At 40.5% G+C, this 15,592-nt stretch overlaps 1 protein-coding gene and 1 long non-coding RNA gene across 2 annotated transcripts in view; one reads left to right on the forward strand and one right to left on the reverse strand.

Moving 5' to 3' along the window:
* The first annotated feature begins 2,933 nt into the window (after positions 1 to 2,933).
* On the forward strand, positions 2,934 to 8,656 carry LOC111244089 (uncharacterized). Its single transcript, XM_022790712.2, has 2 exons — positions 2,934 to 3,758; positions 7,702 to 8,656. The coding sequence occupies exons 1-2, from the start codon at positions 3,488 to 3,490 to the stop codon at positions 7,947 to 7,949; spliced, it is 519 nt and encodes a 172-aa protein (XP_022646447.1). The 5' UTR covers positions 2,934 to 3,487; the 3' UTR covers positions 7,950 to 8,656.
* A 1,441-nt stretch (positions 8,657 to 10,097) lies between these two features.
* The window catches only part of LOC111255490 (uncharacterized), a 44,972-nt gene continuing 39,477 nt past the window's right edge, over positions 10,098 to 15,592 (reverse strand). The window contains exons 2-4 of the long non-coding RNA XR_015319044.1: positions 13,975 to 14,073; positions 10,927 to 11,000; positions 10,098 to 10,310 (exon numbers count right to left, since the gene is read on the reverse strand). This is a non-coding gene — a long non-coding RNA (uncharacterized LOC111255490). The remainder of the gene's footprint in view (positions 10,311 to 10,926; positions 11,001 to 13,974; positions 14,074 to 15,592) is intronic.

Here is a 15,592-nt window from a genome sequence, read left to right on the forward strand (position 1 = left end):
TATACGCTTCGTCTTATTCCAAAGAGGTACCTCGAAAATTTACCAATAGTTTTAATTGGCTAAAAAAAATTTCACAAGGTCACGATAGTAGTGTTCTGTTGTTCACATCTATTAATTTAGGATGGATTTATGTAAAAAAAAAAATACATTATCTAAGAATGCCATTGATATTAGTATCTATGCGGTACATAAAAAAGCCAAATAAAGCAATCATTGAGCATAAATAAACATTCAAGCTTGGACCATGTTCATATATAGATGATAAAGTAAATTTTCCTAGATGGTGGTCATATAAGGACACCTGAGACATTTTTCATAATTTGAACACTTCATATTATCGTTAATTATTAATATTGATAAGGCATTTGATCAAGTTTGCGAATTGGATGTTCCGTTCTTATGTGTTCTTCCGCATAGCCCTGCAGCCGTGTCCCGCGCATGCATGTCCGTCCAAGAAGACAATATAGACGACGGTTTTCCTATATGGTATACTTTTTTTTTGTTTTATATAATACTAGACTAGATGTTTAGAAAATCATCATTCCTTCTCATTATCAACCTCTATATTATGGCTAAGAACGGTCAGACGGAAAAAGCCTATGAAACATTAGAGGTCTTTGCATCATTGAACATATGAGGCAATCATACAATAACATCACGCTTGCACTTTGTTGCGTGCCAGGCCATCACCACTTTTCACTGCCTCAAATTCTACTGAGACCTCTAAACCTTTTCTCTCTGTACTTGCCATTTTAGTAAATAGGCATCAGCTGTCTGTCGACGTGAGCCGCTTCTGATACCGAAAATACTACGCGACCGGAACACACGAACGACAATGACGGGACAGGGCATAGCTATCACACACATAGTGCACTGAGGGCCACAATAACATTAAGGGGCATATGATTTCAGATGTATATCTTGCGCCGTAATGTGTGGCGCCCTTCGATACAATATTGTTGCATCGTCCAGGCACTGACGTGGGTCTTGTAGATACATGACGGGCACACGTTAGTCTATCGGGCTCATTTGTTGGCTATAGTAAGAGTCGGCTAACGTTTGCCCATGGGCGTCTGCTAGATGAGCTGTCAGCCTGGTTTAGAAGGAGTCGGCAGGGTTACTGGGCTGTGTGTGCATGTTTATGGGATAAGCACCTAACATCCGACAATAAACTGAGCAAAGAACTATGAATTACCTCATCACTTGAAACATAGTGTTTTTTTTGCCACAAGAAATAATGCTCAAGTTTTGAGGTCATGGCGGTCATACTTAAACGTAATTTCAAGTAAGAAAGACTGAATCTAATATTTCTGTGTAATATAAAATATAAAAACGGGAAATGAGTATAGACTAATGAGTTGAAAAAACATTATTACGAATGTACTTTCAGCAACACATACAAAAAGTAGTTTCTTATCCAACGTAAAACCATTGCAGTTCCTTTTTGTCACCATTTAAGCAAATCAGCTTCGGTAGCTGGAGTGTCTCACAAAAGCGCGCCGCCTTTTGCAAATATTGTTACAGGTTTGATAGATATGGTAACGTCTTCCGAATATATATCAATATATGTGTATGCAAAGCTATATATATATGATTGGGCTCAAAGATAGATGTTGCTATAATGAATGTATTTGCGATTTCGGCCGGCTGGGGGATACACAGTACCGCTGAGCAGGCCAACTAGTCGCCAATGGTCGACTCTTGTCATAGTTGAAAATTGGCTAGCCGCTTGGTGGGGTCGCGGAAGGGGAGAGAATAGATGATCTGGGTCGCCGCCTTTTGAGGAGTCTACAACAGGCTGCAGAAGAGTTCTCGACGTTGACAGAAGCTGGCAGGGCACTATATATGATGCTGCAGTGATTGGCATTGTATAGCATAATGAAATTTAAACACGATGAACGCATTATTGATTCGCCTAGATTTGACGAGAAAGAAGTGGTTCGACATCTTGGGTGTCTCCTTAGAAATACTTAATATAGCGAGCGTGATTCGCTTGTCATGATTTGAGCAGGTAGCATCTGTTTATGAAAGCTGTAAGGTATAGCTTCAATGATTGCCGACAACAACAAGCACAGACGTTACAAACACTGACGTTACGCAATGTGCGTAACAACCCGTGTCGTAAACAAACATTTCGCACTTCTGATAGATTATAGTCGCATATGATAATGGGTGCTAGAATTCTGCGTCTATATACCTATATTGATGACCGAACATAGGACCTTGACTGCGAGTTCCCTTGAAACAACAGAGAAATAGACTTAAGTAAATAAGAAGGCCACACTTCTATAGCAAAAGACTTACTGAAAGAGTATCCATTGCAGATAAACAAGGGCTTATCAATTCATTGTATCCAATTATCAACCTGGAGTGTGACACGGGTCAGTGATGTTATTGGCCATAGGCCGGGTCTAAAGTTTACCTAGTGTCAAGGACACATACCTGATTTTCCTTAAATGTAACAGTTACATGTGCCGATTTGACCGAGGTAGGCCTTGAAAGGCCCTATTGAAAAAAATGAAAAACAGTTTACTGGAAGCAGCAGGACTATTATTCGTACGACTGAATGCCGTCACAGAAAAATTGCCGGAGTTTTATAGCTATTATAACAACATATAGTATTTAATGTCGTTTTTAAGAATATATTTAATAGCGATGATGGATCGAAGTTCAATTCTGCTTGAGGCGAACGATAGAAACGAGAAGATATATCTGTAGACAGCCTGCGTGAGACCATCGAATTCTCTGTCTAGAGTGCCTCGTCTCTATCTACTGACGAGAGCATCTCGCCGTATTTGCCGGCTATTACTGCTAGCGGCGAGATTCGATTGCATTATAAGCTATGCCCAACAGATGGCACTGTCGGCATCTTGCTTCAGGGGAGGGCAGCTCTCTCTAGTGCCGTTCTTCACACTAGAGGCGCTGCTCTCGCTGTTAGGATAATGCCTTCGTCTCTATAAGATGAAATTCTTCGTCTTGTAATAGAAACTGATAGGAAGCTAACGTTTCGTCCACTTTGGCAATCTGCATGATGCGCCAGCTGCATAGGGCTGGCGCTCCTAAAAACAGCGTCTGTTGCAACCCCTGGCGGTCGCAAACTGCACATCCTCACTTCAGAGGTGATGTGTACATTCGTTCACACGCCATCGAAAAGTCCAAGCTTGTTGCTCGACCCACCCATTTTACACATTGAATTCGAAGCACAGTGACGCAGACAAGCATAAAGCGGCTTATTGTTATATAGCGCCCCCTGCTTTTAACACGCCAGATTCGTCGGCGTCGCCAAGTAGGCACTATATCATACAGAAAATAGCGCTCCTGTAGAAATCTGCTGTCAATTCAGCGGCTAACGAGTGTACAGACGGTAGTCAAATTAGCAAGACGAAAGTTACATAATTGAGATAACATACTAGAAAAAAACTTTAAGGAACTTCTTTACTGTAAGAAGTGAACTTTCGCGCGGCTAGAGCAACTTTACAGCAGGAATATGTTCGCATTGATGAAGACTAGTGTACCCGTATGTTGTGTCGCGGCAGTGATCGCTACGTTCTGCCACATCACCATAACGATAGCGGAACTAGCAGACTCAGCTAACAACAACACGTCGAGCGTATCGAGTATCACTGCTCCTCAGACGTCAAATGAAGCGCTTTCCACTACAACTGGCGTCCCAAAACCACGTTGTCCAGGTACCTGTCACGGAAGTGTGATGAGTCTATTCTGTGAGCACGTCGACACTATGTTCGGCTGTCCTGAAGGTTAGTACAAATAAACAGAGTTAAAGAGACTATTACGTACGGCGCAGATGCCTTAAGCTGACGCTGAATACGGCACAACAAACATCACCTATCTACCTTAACGCGTTCATATGGAGAGCGCAGAAGCAAGTTATAATGGAAAAGTACGTACTTGCATTTCTTGCGACAACATGGGGCTTTTGGTAACAACCAGAAATCAATTCATCTAATAGGCAATCAGAAACAGGTACCACAACAATACTTAGCGAAAGTACGCTAATGCAATACCTTGTTTCGCCTCTCACCAACAAAGACCTTAACATCCTGCTTTTCCCTAGGCCCTGCTGACTACGTAAAAAATAGTACTAGCCCACTACATTGTATTACTTAATGTAATGGCCAGTTCGTTTAATTTGAAAAAGGTGGCCTGCCAGAAGTCAAATTTCATTTGCTCACCTTAGTTGGCGGTAGTAATAAAATTTACCAAAGCTTGATAACTCCATGTCAACAGTGCAACATCGCGACGTCATAGAGGGTATATTTGCGTCAGACGGGTTAGGCAAATTTTGTTGAGTTTATAAAACTTGATCTGAAAGATTCGCTACGAGATTTAAAAACAGTATTAGGTAACAACGAGCGGCACTAGATTTATAACAACTTCCCCGTGTTTGGACATCTGTCGTGAAACCTATGCGCGATGATATATCTGGTTAGCTACTTCGTTTCTTTCCATTCGTTTTTCCCTCTTGCATCCAAAGCAAAAACAATCCCTATCAGTTTCTAAGGTTTGTTTTGAGGGCTTTCGTTGCTTGACGTTTGAAGCGACGACGTAGATTCTCGGACACCACTGACAAGTTGGCTAGAATGTACGCGAGGCTTCATCGCTTCTTTAGAGGAAGCAGTTTTGACCTGATTTAAGTATTCAACATTTTTTACTACAAGATATTCCTGTATGATGCACATCCCATACAGCACAATCAGGACTATTTTCAGGTCGAACAGGCCGAGAGTGACTGTTCGCGATGAAGCGATACGATTATTCACGTAGCAGCACTGTTTCACTGCATCTTTCGATGGCGTACAAAGAACAGCAGTTCCAAATTTGCTTTTCATGGATAGGAGACGATCTGGCAAAGCACAAACAGCCAGTACCCGCTGTCCTGCTTCCCCTGCCAATTTCTTTGCGAGTTGATGAGTTGGATACTTGGATGAGTTGGACAGAACAAAGCTTGAAAAATATTTAAATCTGACAGAGCGATTCCGAAAGCAGCAAAATGCACGATGGTGCACGCCACGTCGTCCATGATCGCTGTTTTATAAATAATATATCTATAATTAAAGGATTGACTAGAACGCCTTTGGCAACATTAGACATCAAATCGTGAACACTCTATCATATTTCAAGAAACAAAAATCTCTAGAAAACTTAATGTGGATTTGTCAATGATTCAAAGCTTGTTCTACATGGTAACAATAAAATTTATGTATTCGGCGCGCATTTGTTCATGGCGTATGTATGATAAAATATTTGCTAGTTTCCATTTAGTAGTATTGCATAGTCTCAGGGTGTTTTCGCGCAGCCATTTGCATCTAGAATCTACCACCATTAATTCAGAAATTTTTAAGCAACAAAACGTGATTTTTCGAGCGCTTAAACTTCTGACGCGCGGTTACTTCGGCAGCCGTCTTCCTAATAATAGTCGTTTCAAAAAAAAAGTTGTACTTGCCTGCCTTTGTTTAAGGCGGCTCCAATCGAAGCTATTTTCGATAATTCAATGCAAAAGAGATCGGCACATATGCTTATCACGGGTATGTCTGAACTAGCCGAAGCAGAGTCCCGGTTAGGAAGGAAGATGGAATTATAGATTTAGTATCTCTTACGCAATTCATAATTGTGAACTACGAGGCTTTGCGCCTGTCAGAAGGCCAATACACTCTGAGAACAACACTAAGCATTAAAAAAATTGAAAATATCTTCTATGTGTTGGCTTAAATAACTGGCATTTTTGCATTGATGCTAGTAGAGTTAGCATTTTCGAAACGTTTCGTTACTTGTGTTATGTAAAATAAACTGGACGCGCAGATGATTTCAAGAACCATTTTCAGACAACACTCAAGGAATCAGATAATACATTTGAAGTTTTTTTTTTTTCTAATTTCTGCTGTGTAGCGGCTTGCTTTCAATACCTCTGAGTGACTCAGATACGATGCACGTGACCGTTGTGTTTTTTGAAGGCAAACGGGACGTAAGGAATAAACTGAGGGCTTTTGGTGTCTCTATAATCCTCGACTTCACAGTTAACGCAGGTTGCGGAGGTGCCCACTCGGCTTCGCAGCCGTCCAATGTTCTGATATTATTGCCGCGTAGGCATCGTTTCCTTCTGGCTAGAGACATTAGTTCTTACTTCAGCAGATCTCTGAGTATCTGAAAATTTGAATGATTTTTCTTCGAAGTGCATGTCCTGCATGGCGTTAGCGTCTGTGGCATTCGTTCATTTACTATGTCATAATAGAATAGCACAGAAAATCACATTGAACCGAGAAATACGTACATATTGTTTCAATTCGAATGTTACTTTTCTTAGAATTTAATATCTAGCTTAGCATACGTATTTATTTTTTTGTTTGTTTACTCGTTGGCGATTGGACATTAGGAATGCTAGACAACGGTCACGACATCAACATTGGTTAACATCGTCATTTTTTTTATGTAATTTACGTATGATCGAAGCGTAAATGACCAGACGTATTTCCACTTCAGTTGTGCTCATTGCTTTAGCTAACTAATTTACGTATGAGTCATAATGTGATTGCCTTATTTGGCCTGGGTCAAGCAAGAGTTTTTTGACGCATGCGAATATATAGAAGTCGTTCAGTACGAAATATGACAGAGTGAACTTAACTTTTTTAAAGCATTTTGCTGTTTTACTTACAATCGCAATATGCACTGTATCATTCGAGTGATAACTTATTTATTCGGTTGCTATAAAAGTTTGGGTGCGGTAAGTCCTGAAGGGCATTTTTGCGTCATTCTGAAATTTAAACAATTTGCCTATTAAGAAGCTATCGATGTTTTGAAAAAAGTGGTAATCTGCGACAGCAGTGCCTGGAAAATCTGGTAGGTTACAGAAAACCTCCAATTGTATTTTCATCACCGTCATTTTTCTGGTCTGATATCGAACGTTGTCGGAGAACAGGGGCCATTCCTTTTTGCCCACTGGCTTTGGTAGCTTAATGCACAGCTCGTTCATCATCCCTAATTGTTGCCGATACATTCGGCCGTAATCGACTAATCGGGAGTCATGAAGCTGTAAAAGATAACACCGGCCCAAACAGACACCGTAAGTTGTTGACCGTTGCTTTATTGCGATATTGCACTGATCCATTGACGTAGCCGCCTGTGGCTACCACATACGGCCTATTTTTTGTCTCAATTCGATGAACGAATGGTTACTCTTATAAGATGAAGAGGAACAAAACGGCTAAGCAGTTCTCCTCACGCCTTCGTTTCGCATACATCGACTCTGGATGTTACCACCCGTACACGTTATATGAATTAAGTTCCGTCACATTTATTGACGTTTTGACTTTCGCCTTCATAGGAAGCCTGTCACAGTACTTATTTTCGAGTTCAAAAAGGTCCCTTTTTAGGATTTCTGACATCAACAGCTCACGCTGCTTCCAGTAGTTCATCACTACGATTCATCAAATACGAAGTATCCATACAACAAGCTGTCCTCGCTGCTGTGGTTCCAAAGTGGAACTGAAAGGAACAAGTGGGTTTTGAGAGCCAGAAAAAGTCGAAAAATATCTGATCTCTACAACGTAGCGCCACCATGAAATACTAAAGAAACGTTTTTTTGCTGCACGAATATATTTACATATTTCAATATATATATATATATATATATATATATATATATATATTATTAAACTCAACTCGTTCATCTGTTTTCAATACTAGGTGAATTCTGCTGCATTCGGAGGCCCACTACGCCGACTCCGCCTACCACCGAAGCTGAGATACCTGAATGCAAGGGTTTTTGTATACCATATTTTCTATCCGGCCTCTGCTATAGACCTGCTCGACTTATTCTACGAACAATCAATTGTGAACAGGAAACGCTCTGCTGTGATAATACGCCTGCTTCGCTCTTACCAATACTTCCTGATGACTCAGAAAATGAGATGCGCCGATCACGTTTTTGGTGATCTGAGCTATATCTGTATACGTGCTTAGCATTGCAGCACGGAAATCTAATATTCAAAAATAGCTTTGATCATAATACGGAGGTCTTAATAAATAACGTAATCTTTAGAAACTGGCGCGTAGGGCACACTTGTACACTACACAGTGTATACACAGTGTGTTATGACATCGTTAAGAAATACCACGTATTTCTTTATGATAAAACAGTAACAAAAAGCGTCCGAATAGCTTTAGTAGCTCTGCAAAAAAACGAGAAGATGATCTAGAAGTAAGCGAGTCCCCGTTGTCGTCTGCTGTTTAGCGTTTGTCTAATCTGACCTTGCAGATCGTCGTCAAATGACACAGGAATACACTGACTAATACGACAAACGCGTCGTACAAAGAGGAAACACGCATCTTCTTAAGCGCCCGTCTAAGCTCTCGCTTCACTAACACCATAATGAGTGTGATTAAATTTTTAAAAATACATAAAAGTATGCAAATGATGATGATAGTAGTAGCGACGCTTCGTTCAGACTGCAGAATAACAACGCGCCATTTTTCAAACAAGAATTTTGACTAGCAAATTAATTATGTACTTCATATACGATGCAGTGCTCTACTAGTTCTAATCTATATTATGTATAAGGTTAGAGCCTCATCTATAATGTATCCCTATTTCGAAATGGCGAAATAAACATTTTTCACTATAAATATATGCACTATTATATATCGGTCAGCATGTTTATTTAAGCATCAGTCTAGCAAAGATCGTTATAATAAGATACATGTTTTCATGTATATTTAATATAATATATATAATTTAGTTCGAACATTTATGAAATATTAATGCCAATGGGTTTCCTACATAAAGCAAGTCGTTGTGTGTAGCCCTAGTCATATTTAATTAGTAATAATAGCAATTATTCTGACGCGACGGTGCTCGAAAATGTACCCCACACTTCAATTCAAACGGAAGCTACTATACGGTAGTGTGAAAATATCTTGCATGGACAGAGTACATAAAGGAATGGGATTGTCTGGTCACATTTGTTGTACATACCTTCATCTAAAGCAGCGCTGTCAAACCTAGAGGTCTGGGTCGGTATGTTTAACATGCTGGGTTAGTGTCTTTGAGTGGGGTTACTGAATAATCACCAGAATCTATAGACGGCAATCGAGTAGCGTCCTAATGACTCGCAACGGCTATCAGAGAGCTTAGCGGCACTCTGTGTTGGTAAGTGTCACTGAGTATTTTTTTTTGCCTTTATTATGCTCTCAAACGCTTGACGACGTTACGGGCCCATTCTAACGTCGCAATATTCTACATAACATCAGCGTCAATGTATAACTATAAACCATAATACCTTAACAAGTCTGAGTATATGGCTTAAGAAACGCCTACATGTGCCAGTTCAAAAACGAATGACTTGCTTGTTTAAGACTGATATCCTAATTCAAATTCTGCGCTTCGAAGTAATACCCGCAAGATGCAGCACACTTCAACACCTTTTTTAGCTCTCAAAACACTTCGGTAGTTAGAACTGTCCTAGTAGACCTTCTGACGCCTAATCGGCAGGCCAAAATGGCGTGACATTGTGATCTCCACTCGCTTTTTTCGAGTGATTCGCCGAGTGGCAGCGATAAGTTGTTTCATCCTGCCCATGTGTTGGCTATCACAGGCTTTCTAGGATGAAGATCATCTTCGATGGATACCTGTCCGTCGCTATTTGAGCCTTACGTAGTGTGTGATCTTCATGCGCCGAGTGTATGTGCGGTCAAAATTTGTCTTAACATAAAACCTAGGGAAGAACAGACAAAACTCTTAATACATACGACTAATACGTGTAGAGATTACAAGCCATGGCATATGTTCCATGATTGCACCAGCTAGAAGTCATCGTTGTCGTAAATTTCAGCCAGAGACAAAGGAGGGGTCGTTGCTTTGAGAGCGACGCTTGTCCTCAATGTGTCTTGATAACGAATAAGCTGAACGGAATGGACTGACCGACCGACCGACCGCCCGATTAACGAAAGAGCCTGAGCGCGACTAGTCCACTGTGTAAATGAAGAGGTTAAGTGTAGAGTATCCATGTAGCTTCCCGTACAACAATGGATGTATAGGTAGTAAAGTATTGTTGATTCACTAATAGTGCAATGAACACATGGGGTTAAATAATTGATGTTAAAATAGTGGTTATTTATTCTCATAATTTATAGACATCTGTGAAGAGCTTTCAAATAAGTCTCTGGGATTTTTTAGTTTGTCCATGCGTTTATTAAGGAAAAGGAGGTGCTTCTATTTAATCAATCGCTGGCAGTCGACCAGTTAGTTAATCGATTGGTAAAGCAGAATTACGGAGCAATTGTGAAGTACTCCCGTGCTGTAACAGTAATATATTGGAAAATTAGATAAACATTCACGACAATCGTAAAGTAAGTCTGTGGTGCTTAAGTAAGTAATCACTTGAATGATTTATTGTTTTGAGATCGAATGGCCTCACAGTCTTCTAGATTGAGTTCACCAATCGTGATGCTATACCATAACGAGACGGTGTCACGAGGAATCATACTCGAGATATCAAATCTTCGAAGGTCATCTCTGTTCTATAGTGGCAACGAGTGGGCATAAAAAAAAACCACTGCGTTACATCGTGCCATGCCATTAGAAGGGGTGATTCGAAAGTTCAAAGCACTATTTTATAATCCCCACCGTATTTTCTGCATTTAGCAACGTGAAAAGACGTTCGTTATTCTTCGAATTTTGAATGATATTCGCAGGATTGCAATGGTAAAGATAGGTTATAAAATAAAAATAATAACACTTATTTATGAGTCTAAGGTACTCAAGCTTGTGGATGCGCTATAGTACTCCTTCGGTCCTAGAAGCGCATCGCTTTTAGTTAAGCTAAATAAATTTCCATTGCCCCCCAGCCAGCTATAACTCATCGCATAGCTTCATCGTATAATTCATGATACGACAAAACTGAATTTACGTACAATTATAATAATGTTTGCCGTCCCATTGTAGTGGTTTTCTTGACGGCCGTTGTTATTGATAGAAACCTGTGTGCCTGAAACAATTGAAATTAGAAGGAAGATAAGCTTTTATCCTTCGAATAACTCCTCGCAGATAAGTTGAGCACTCAACAGTTCCGCAATGTGCGTCACTTGTACGTAATCAAATAGCACGTAACGACTACGTAAATGGTCGAAGTGAAGAATCTGCACATTCACAAAACGTTTTTATGGAAACCTCTAACGTAAGATGGTAAGATAAACTGAGTCGATAATGAGACGAGAGTAACACAAAGTCCGAAAGAACATACGTTCGGACGTCGTGTGGCCATGACGCGTCTGCGCGCGTATTTCACAGTGCGCGCTCGCATGGATTGTAATAGTATTTTACACTTTGTTTTAATAAAAAGGTTTAATGGCTGAATATATATTGTGAAAAAAGTGCCTGGAAAAACTAACCCCGTATGCCATAGGCAAGATAGATATTCTCATTTTCTTTAGGAGTAGATCTACATAATTCATATATAATTTTTAGCGGTAGTATAATCGTTCATTGCGCTTCCAAGGTTTACAATGCATGTTTTGCTGACTCTAGGACCTTTTTTTGGTATTGTCAATAGGAGAAGTAATTTTCCGAGAAGTGACGTGCCTTTTTAAGCCGCAGTTTCCCCATGATGTCTACAGGACGAAACGACGCCGGACGAACACACTGTCGTTACTGCAGAATTGAACCGTGGTATCGTCATGGAACGAAACAGTGAAAGAAAAAGAGAGAACTCGAACAATTCGTCGTTTCTATAACTGGAGGATATTAAATCGCCTACCAGTCATGCGCCAGTCAACGCGTCGGCCCGTAGAAGGTGGTTCTATGCAGGACACCTAGCTGTCTCTCTCCGTCCCCAATGGAGCCTTTGACAAAGTCGAATTTTGAACCGAACGAACTTCGAATAATTCGGGCTGAGTGTCGAACGGTTGGCTATAAACTAACTACACGAACGCGTCATGGAAACAGTCATCATTGTTTGTCCATGAATTGAGTCGCGCTTTGTGACGTCTACCGATTCCATTCAACGTGACAGGAAAGCGGTCGTGACGGAAAAGTATCAACCAAATTCCTGAGCTGCTGCTACCCAGCAAACTGTCATTGAATATTCCTGGCAAATTGAACTATGGACAGCAAGCAAAAGAGGGACTACAACGCTATATAGTTCCCCTTAATTAAGGTCTGCCTTGATAGTCTAGGTCAGCGTGAAAATTCATAGCAAGAATAGAAGGCCCAGGACAGCCTGCGCGGTTCTGCCTGCCGGAATGCTCAACCATGAATGGCGCTGTAAGTCCATTAAGAATAGAAGTTATGATATTTAAGTATTAGCTCAGCTGCTACATAATAGTCGTGCAAAGCAGCTGTGCACAGGGGTATGATACCACAACGCCTAGATGCAAACGCCGTTCTTCGTGTATTGACTGCTTTACTTCAGTTATACGTAAGAAAATGTTTGTTCTCACCCAGAAATATATTTCTTCTTTACCCCCTGGCGACAGTATATTTATAAGCGATTGAATGCTTCATCAAAAACGATGATGTGATGAAAAAAGTCGCTGCTCGACAAAGCTGATCCAATATGGGATCGGCGATCGGAATGAACGATCCTTGTAATAGTATGAGATTTCTAACTATCGAACCAACGGTATCCCGTAGGGGTGAAGACAGCTTTCTTGCTTGGAAAATGTATAGCTTCTCGATCGGCCGACAACGTCGTGTTGAGCATATTCGACTGTGCACATACTGTTCCGTACTGTAGCAGTTTCGTGACTTGCCTCTCTAGCCGCGCTGAATATCTCGATCAATCGTTTTAATTTTACCTTCGTTAACGAAAAATGTCGTCCGCATTATGGACGACACTTGTCGACACGAGTGGCATCGTAACCGATGAGTTCATATTTTAATAGCAATTGAATCTACAAAAGACAAAGGTTCCCTTTTCCTACTGTTCGAATGTACAGCTTCCTGTTATTGAAGCAAATACGAGAAGCCTGTGTACCTTTCGCATATATTAGTCGCTGTTACGCGTATCGGTCTCTCAGTTGTTACCCGTTATTGTTAGACGATATTAATTCTCACTGGTCAAAACGAAAAGTAACTACGTACTTATGTTCGACGGTAGCATAGGGCAACAGAAATTCGCCTGAAGAAGCATATTCATAAGGAAATAGTATATCCCTTGGACCACAAAAAGCGTGTGTAGATGCGGTAGCTGTCTGTCTCCAACTCTCGCTCCCTAGCGAATGAAAAGTTCGCTAGAATGCTAGAAACACGCACTGAAAGGGACGCTCGTGGCGGCCATTGATTGCTCACATTGAAATTACACACTAATTGAGATCGTCTCACAGATTCGATCTCAATGAATTGCCATAACGATCATTATTAACAATCTCGAATACATTCTTCCGTTGTTGTACTGTAGGAGGGTGCGTGTAATTCAAAGCGGAGCATGAAAGATAGTCACTTGTCACAGCAAATGGTCACCTTTTACTGGAGATGGCCTCGAATTTGTAAATAATTTGCCTTAAGTGAATGTGCAAAACCGGTCTTGAAAAAATCTGCTAATACTGGTAAGAAAAAAAGTTTTGCCAAAATTATTCGTCGACTACCTTTGTTTACCTCGAGAACTGTGGGCTTAGCTATAAAAGGGAAGAAGTGATGGAGGATTTATTTCTTAGAGAAAAGTTCTAAAGTTCGGAAGTTCATGCGTAATTAGGTCAACTAGCGTAGAGGCCTCTAAAGGCCTTTCTTGCTGGACTTTCTCTGGGGATTATTCTAGCGGTTCGTATGATTTTTTTTTAACAAACAGTATTCGGGCCTATTACTCTATTGTTGGAGCAGAAAAGCGGCTTTGTTGCGAGAAGACAAGTTTAGCTAACTTCTTTTGTAGCTTGCTAACTCAGTAGTTATAATCTATATATATTCCTTTCTAGTTGCATCTTTCTGGCAGAGACGACGATTTAGCTTGCTACGATGCTATGACTTACGCTTGTTTAGCCATTTGAGTACGTAAAAGTAGTTCGCCGGTGTGGAAGTTGATATTGACGAGCGTTGTCCTTGTGACTGAGGTAAATCACGAACTTGACCTGGCGAGAATCACTCTATATAAATTCATTCGTGTCTGAGCTTCGCACCTCGCACCCGGGAATAGTTTACCTATTGCTATGAATGTTTATATTCTGTAAATCCGCTCCCTACGGGTTTAGTACTTCGTAGCTGTAGTATACACAAACGACGTCATTTGCTTTGTAGCACGGATGGCCTTAGCATGCGAGTATTGTACCTGAACTGCTTAAACCTCTCCAAAGGTTGCATAGGGCGATTCGTTTCCCCTCTAGCGGGTACTGCTTTATGTTCCTTGAATGAATAATAAACACTTATGCTGCCAGGATGGGCCTTTTTTTATATCAGGTAGGCTAAGTAATATGAAGGCAAAGACCTACTCCAACGCGTCCGCAAACTCTATGTCGGAATTTTTTTCTTGCCAGAATGCGTTGGCCTATCTTGCTCAACTGGCAACTGCTAAATAAATAAAAAAATTCCTGCTGGTAGTAAATAAAGTGCATGCACGAACAGTTATACCGTAGATGACGATTCTATCGACGATATCATGGCCATTATTTGACAGCGGAAATGGGCGGAATGGGGTAGGCTCATGTGGGCGAAACAATCATCATATTTTATGTTGATCCTAAACTTTTGTTATCCTATAGAGATTCATTTCGAGTGGGGGGCTCGAAATTTATTCACCGTCACCGTTCGAATTTATTACTTTTTTCCAGAACTAGCATTATCAGTACAAAATTATTTATGCAATAAGCAACTTTGCAGTTTTCCTATTATATTGATGATCTGCGCCGACGCATCGATCGGGCAGAATTTTACAAGTGGCTTTACATCGTAACATAGTTTAGTGTGCATCTATACATTTTTATTGTTATTTTGATGACTATTCTTGTTTTTGATCTAAAATAGAAGTAACTTCACGCGAACACTGAGAAGTTGTTGTTTTGTTGAAGAAAGTATTTCAAGTAGCTACTTATTGAACTATTCTCCCGCTCTTGCATCATAACGTATTTTAAGATTTTACTGTAGCTATTACTATTTGTGGCCGAGTATTTTTGTTTTGTTTTTCATGAAAAAGATGATGATATAGAAAAATTCCAATTCTGAGACAGGTTTCGCCAATGCTATGTACTTTTCTTAATTGAACCAGCCGTTTATTACGATGAGCGCGTTTTTCTTTAATGGTTGTCTGATTTATCGCTAATATTGGCTTCCTGAAGCTGCGGCAAGTGTTGCGTATTATGACCCATGTTGAACGATGTCTTTTCAGCGTGTTTTGCGCAGGCTAATGTCTGGCCATCTAGAGGGTTGGACTGCTACTGGCAAAGACAAATTTTAATTAGCGTTGCCTGTACATCCGAAGCAATCGTTGTGGTTCACAATGTACGTTGATGGGGCATTTTTATGTATATCGATATTGCCGCCTGGCGGGCAACGTCATTATACGAAATATTTACGTAGCAGTAAAACGCTATCGCGGGAAACGTGTCAAACACGTTTAACAGTGACACTATTATTAAGCATTGTTACTATATAATT

The sequence above is a fragment of the Varroa destructor genome, unplaced genomic scaffold (genome assembly GCF_002443255.2).
Source record: "Varroa destructor unplaced genomic scaffold, Vdes_3.0 BEIS01000001.1, whole genome shotgun sequence".
Lineage (NCBI taxonomy): Eukaryota > Metazoa > Arthropoda > Arachnida > Mesostigmata > Varroidae > Varroa > Varroa destructor.

Excerpts from the sequence above, each read along its gene's own strand:
- LOC111244089 (XM_022790712.2), top strand. The coding sequence starts at position 3,488 with ATGTTCGCATTGATGAAGACTAGTGTACCCGTATGTTGTGTCGCGGCA. Across the intron at positions 3,759-7,701 it reads TATGTTCGGCTGTCCTGAAG|GTGAATTCTGCTGCATTCGG; the intron begins GTTAGTACAAAT and ends TTTCAATACTAG.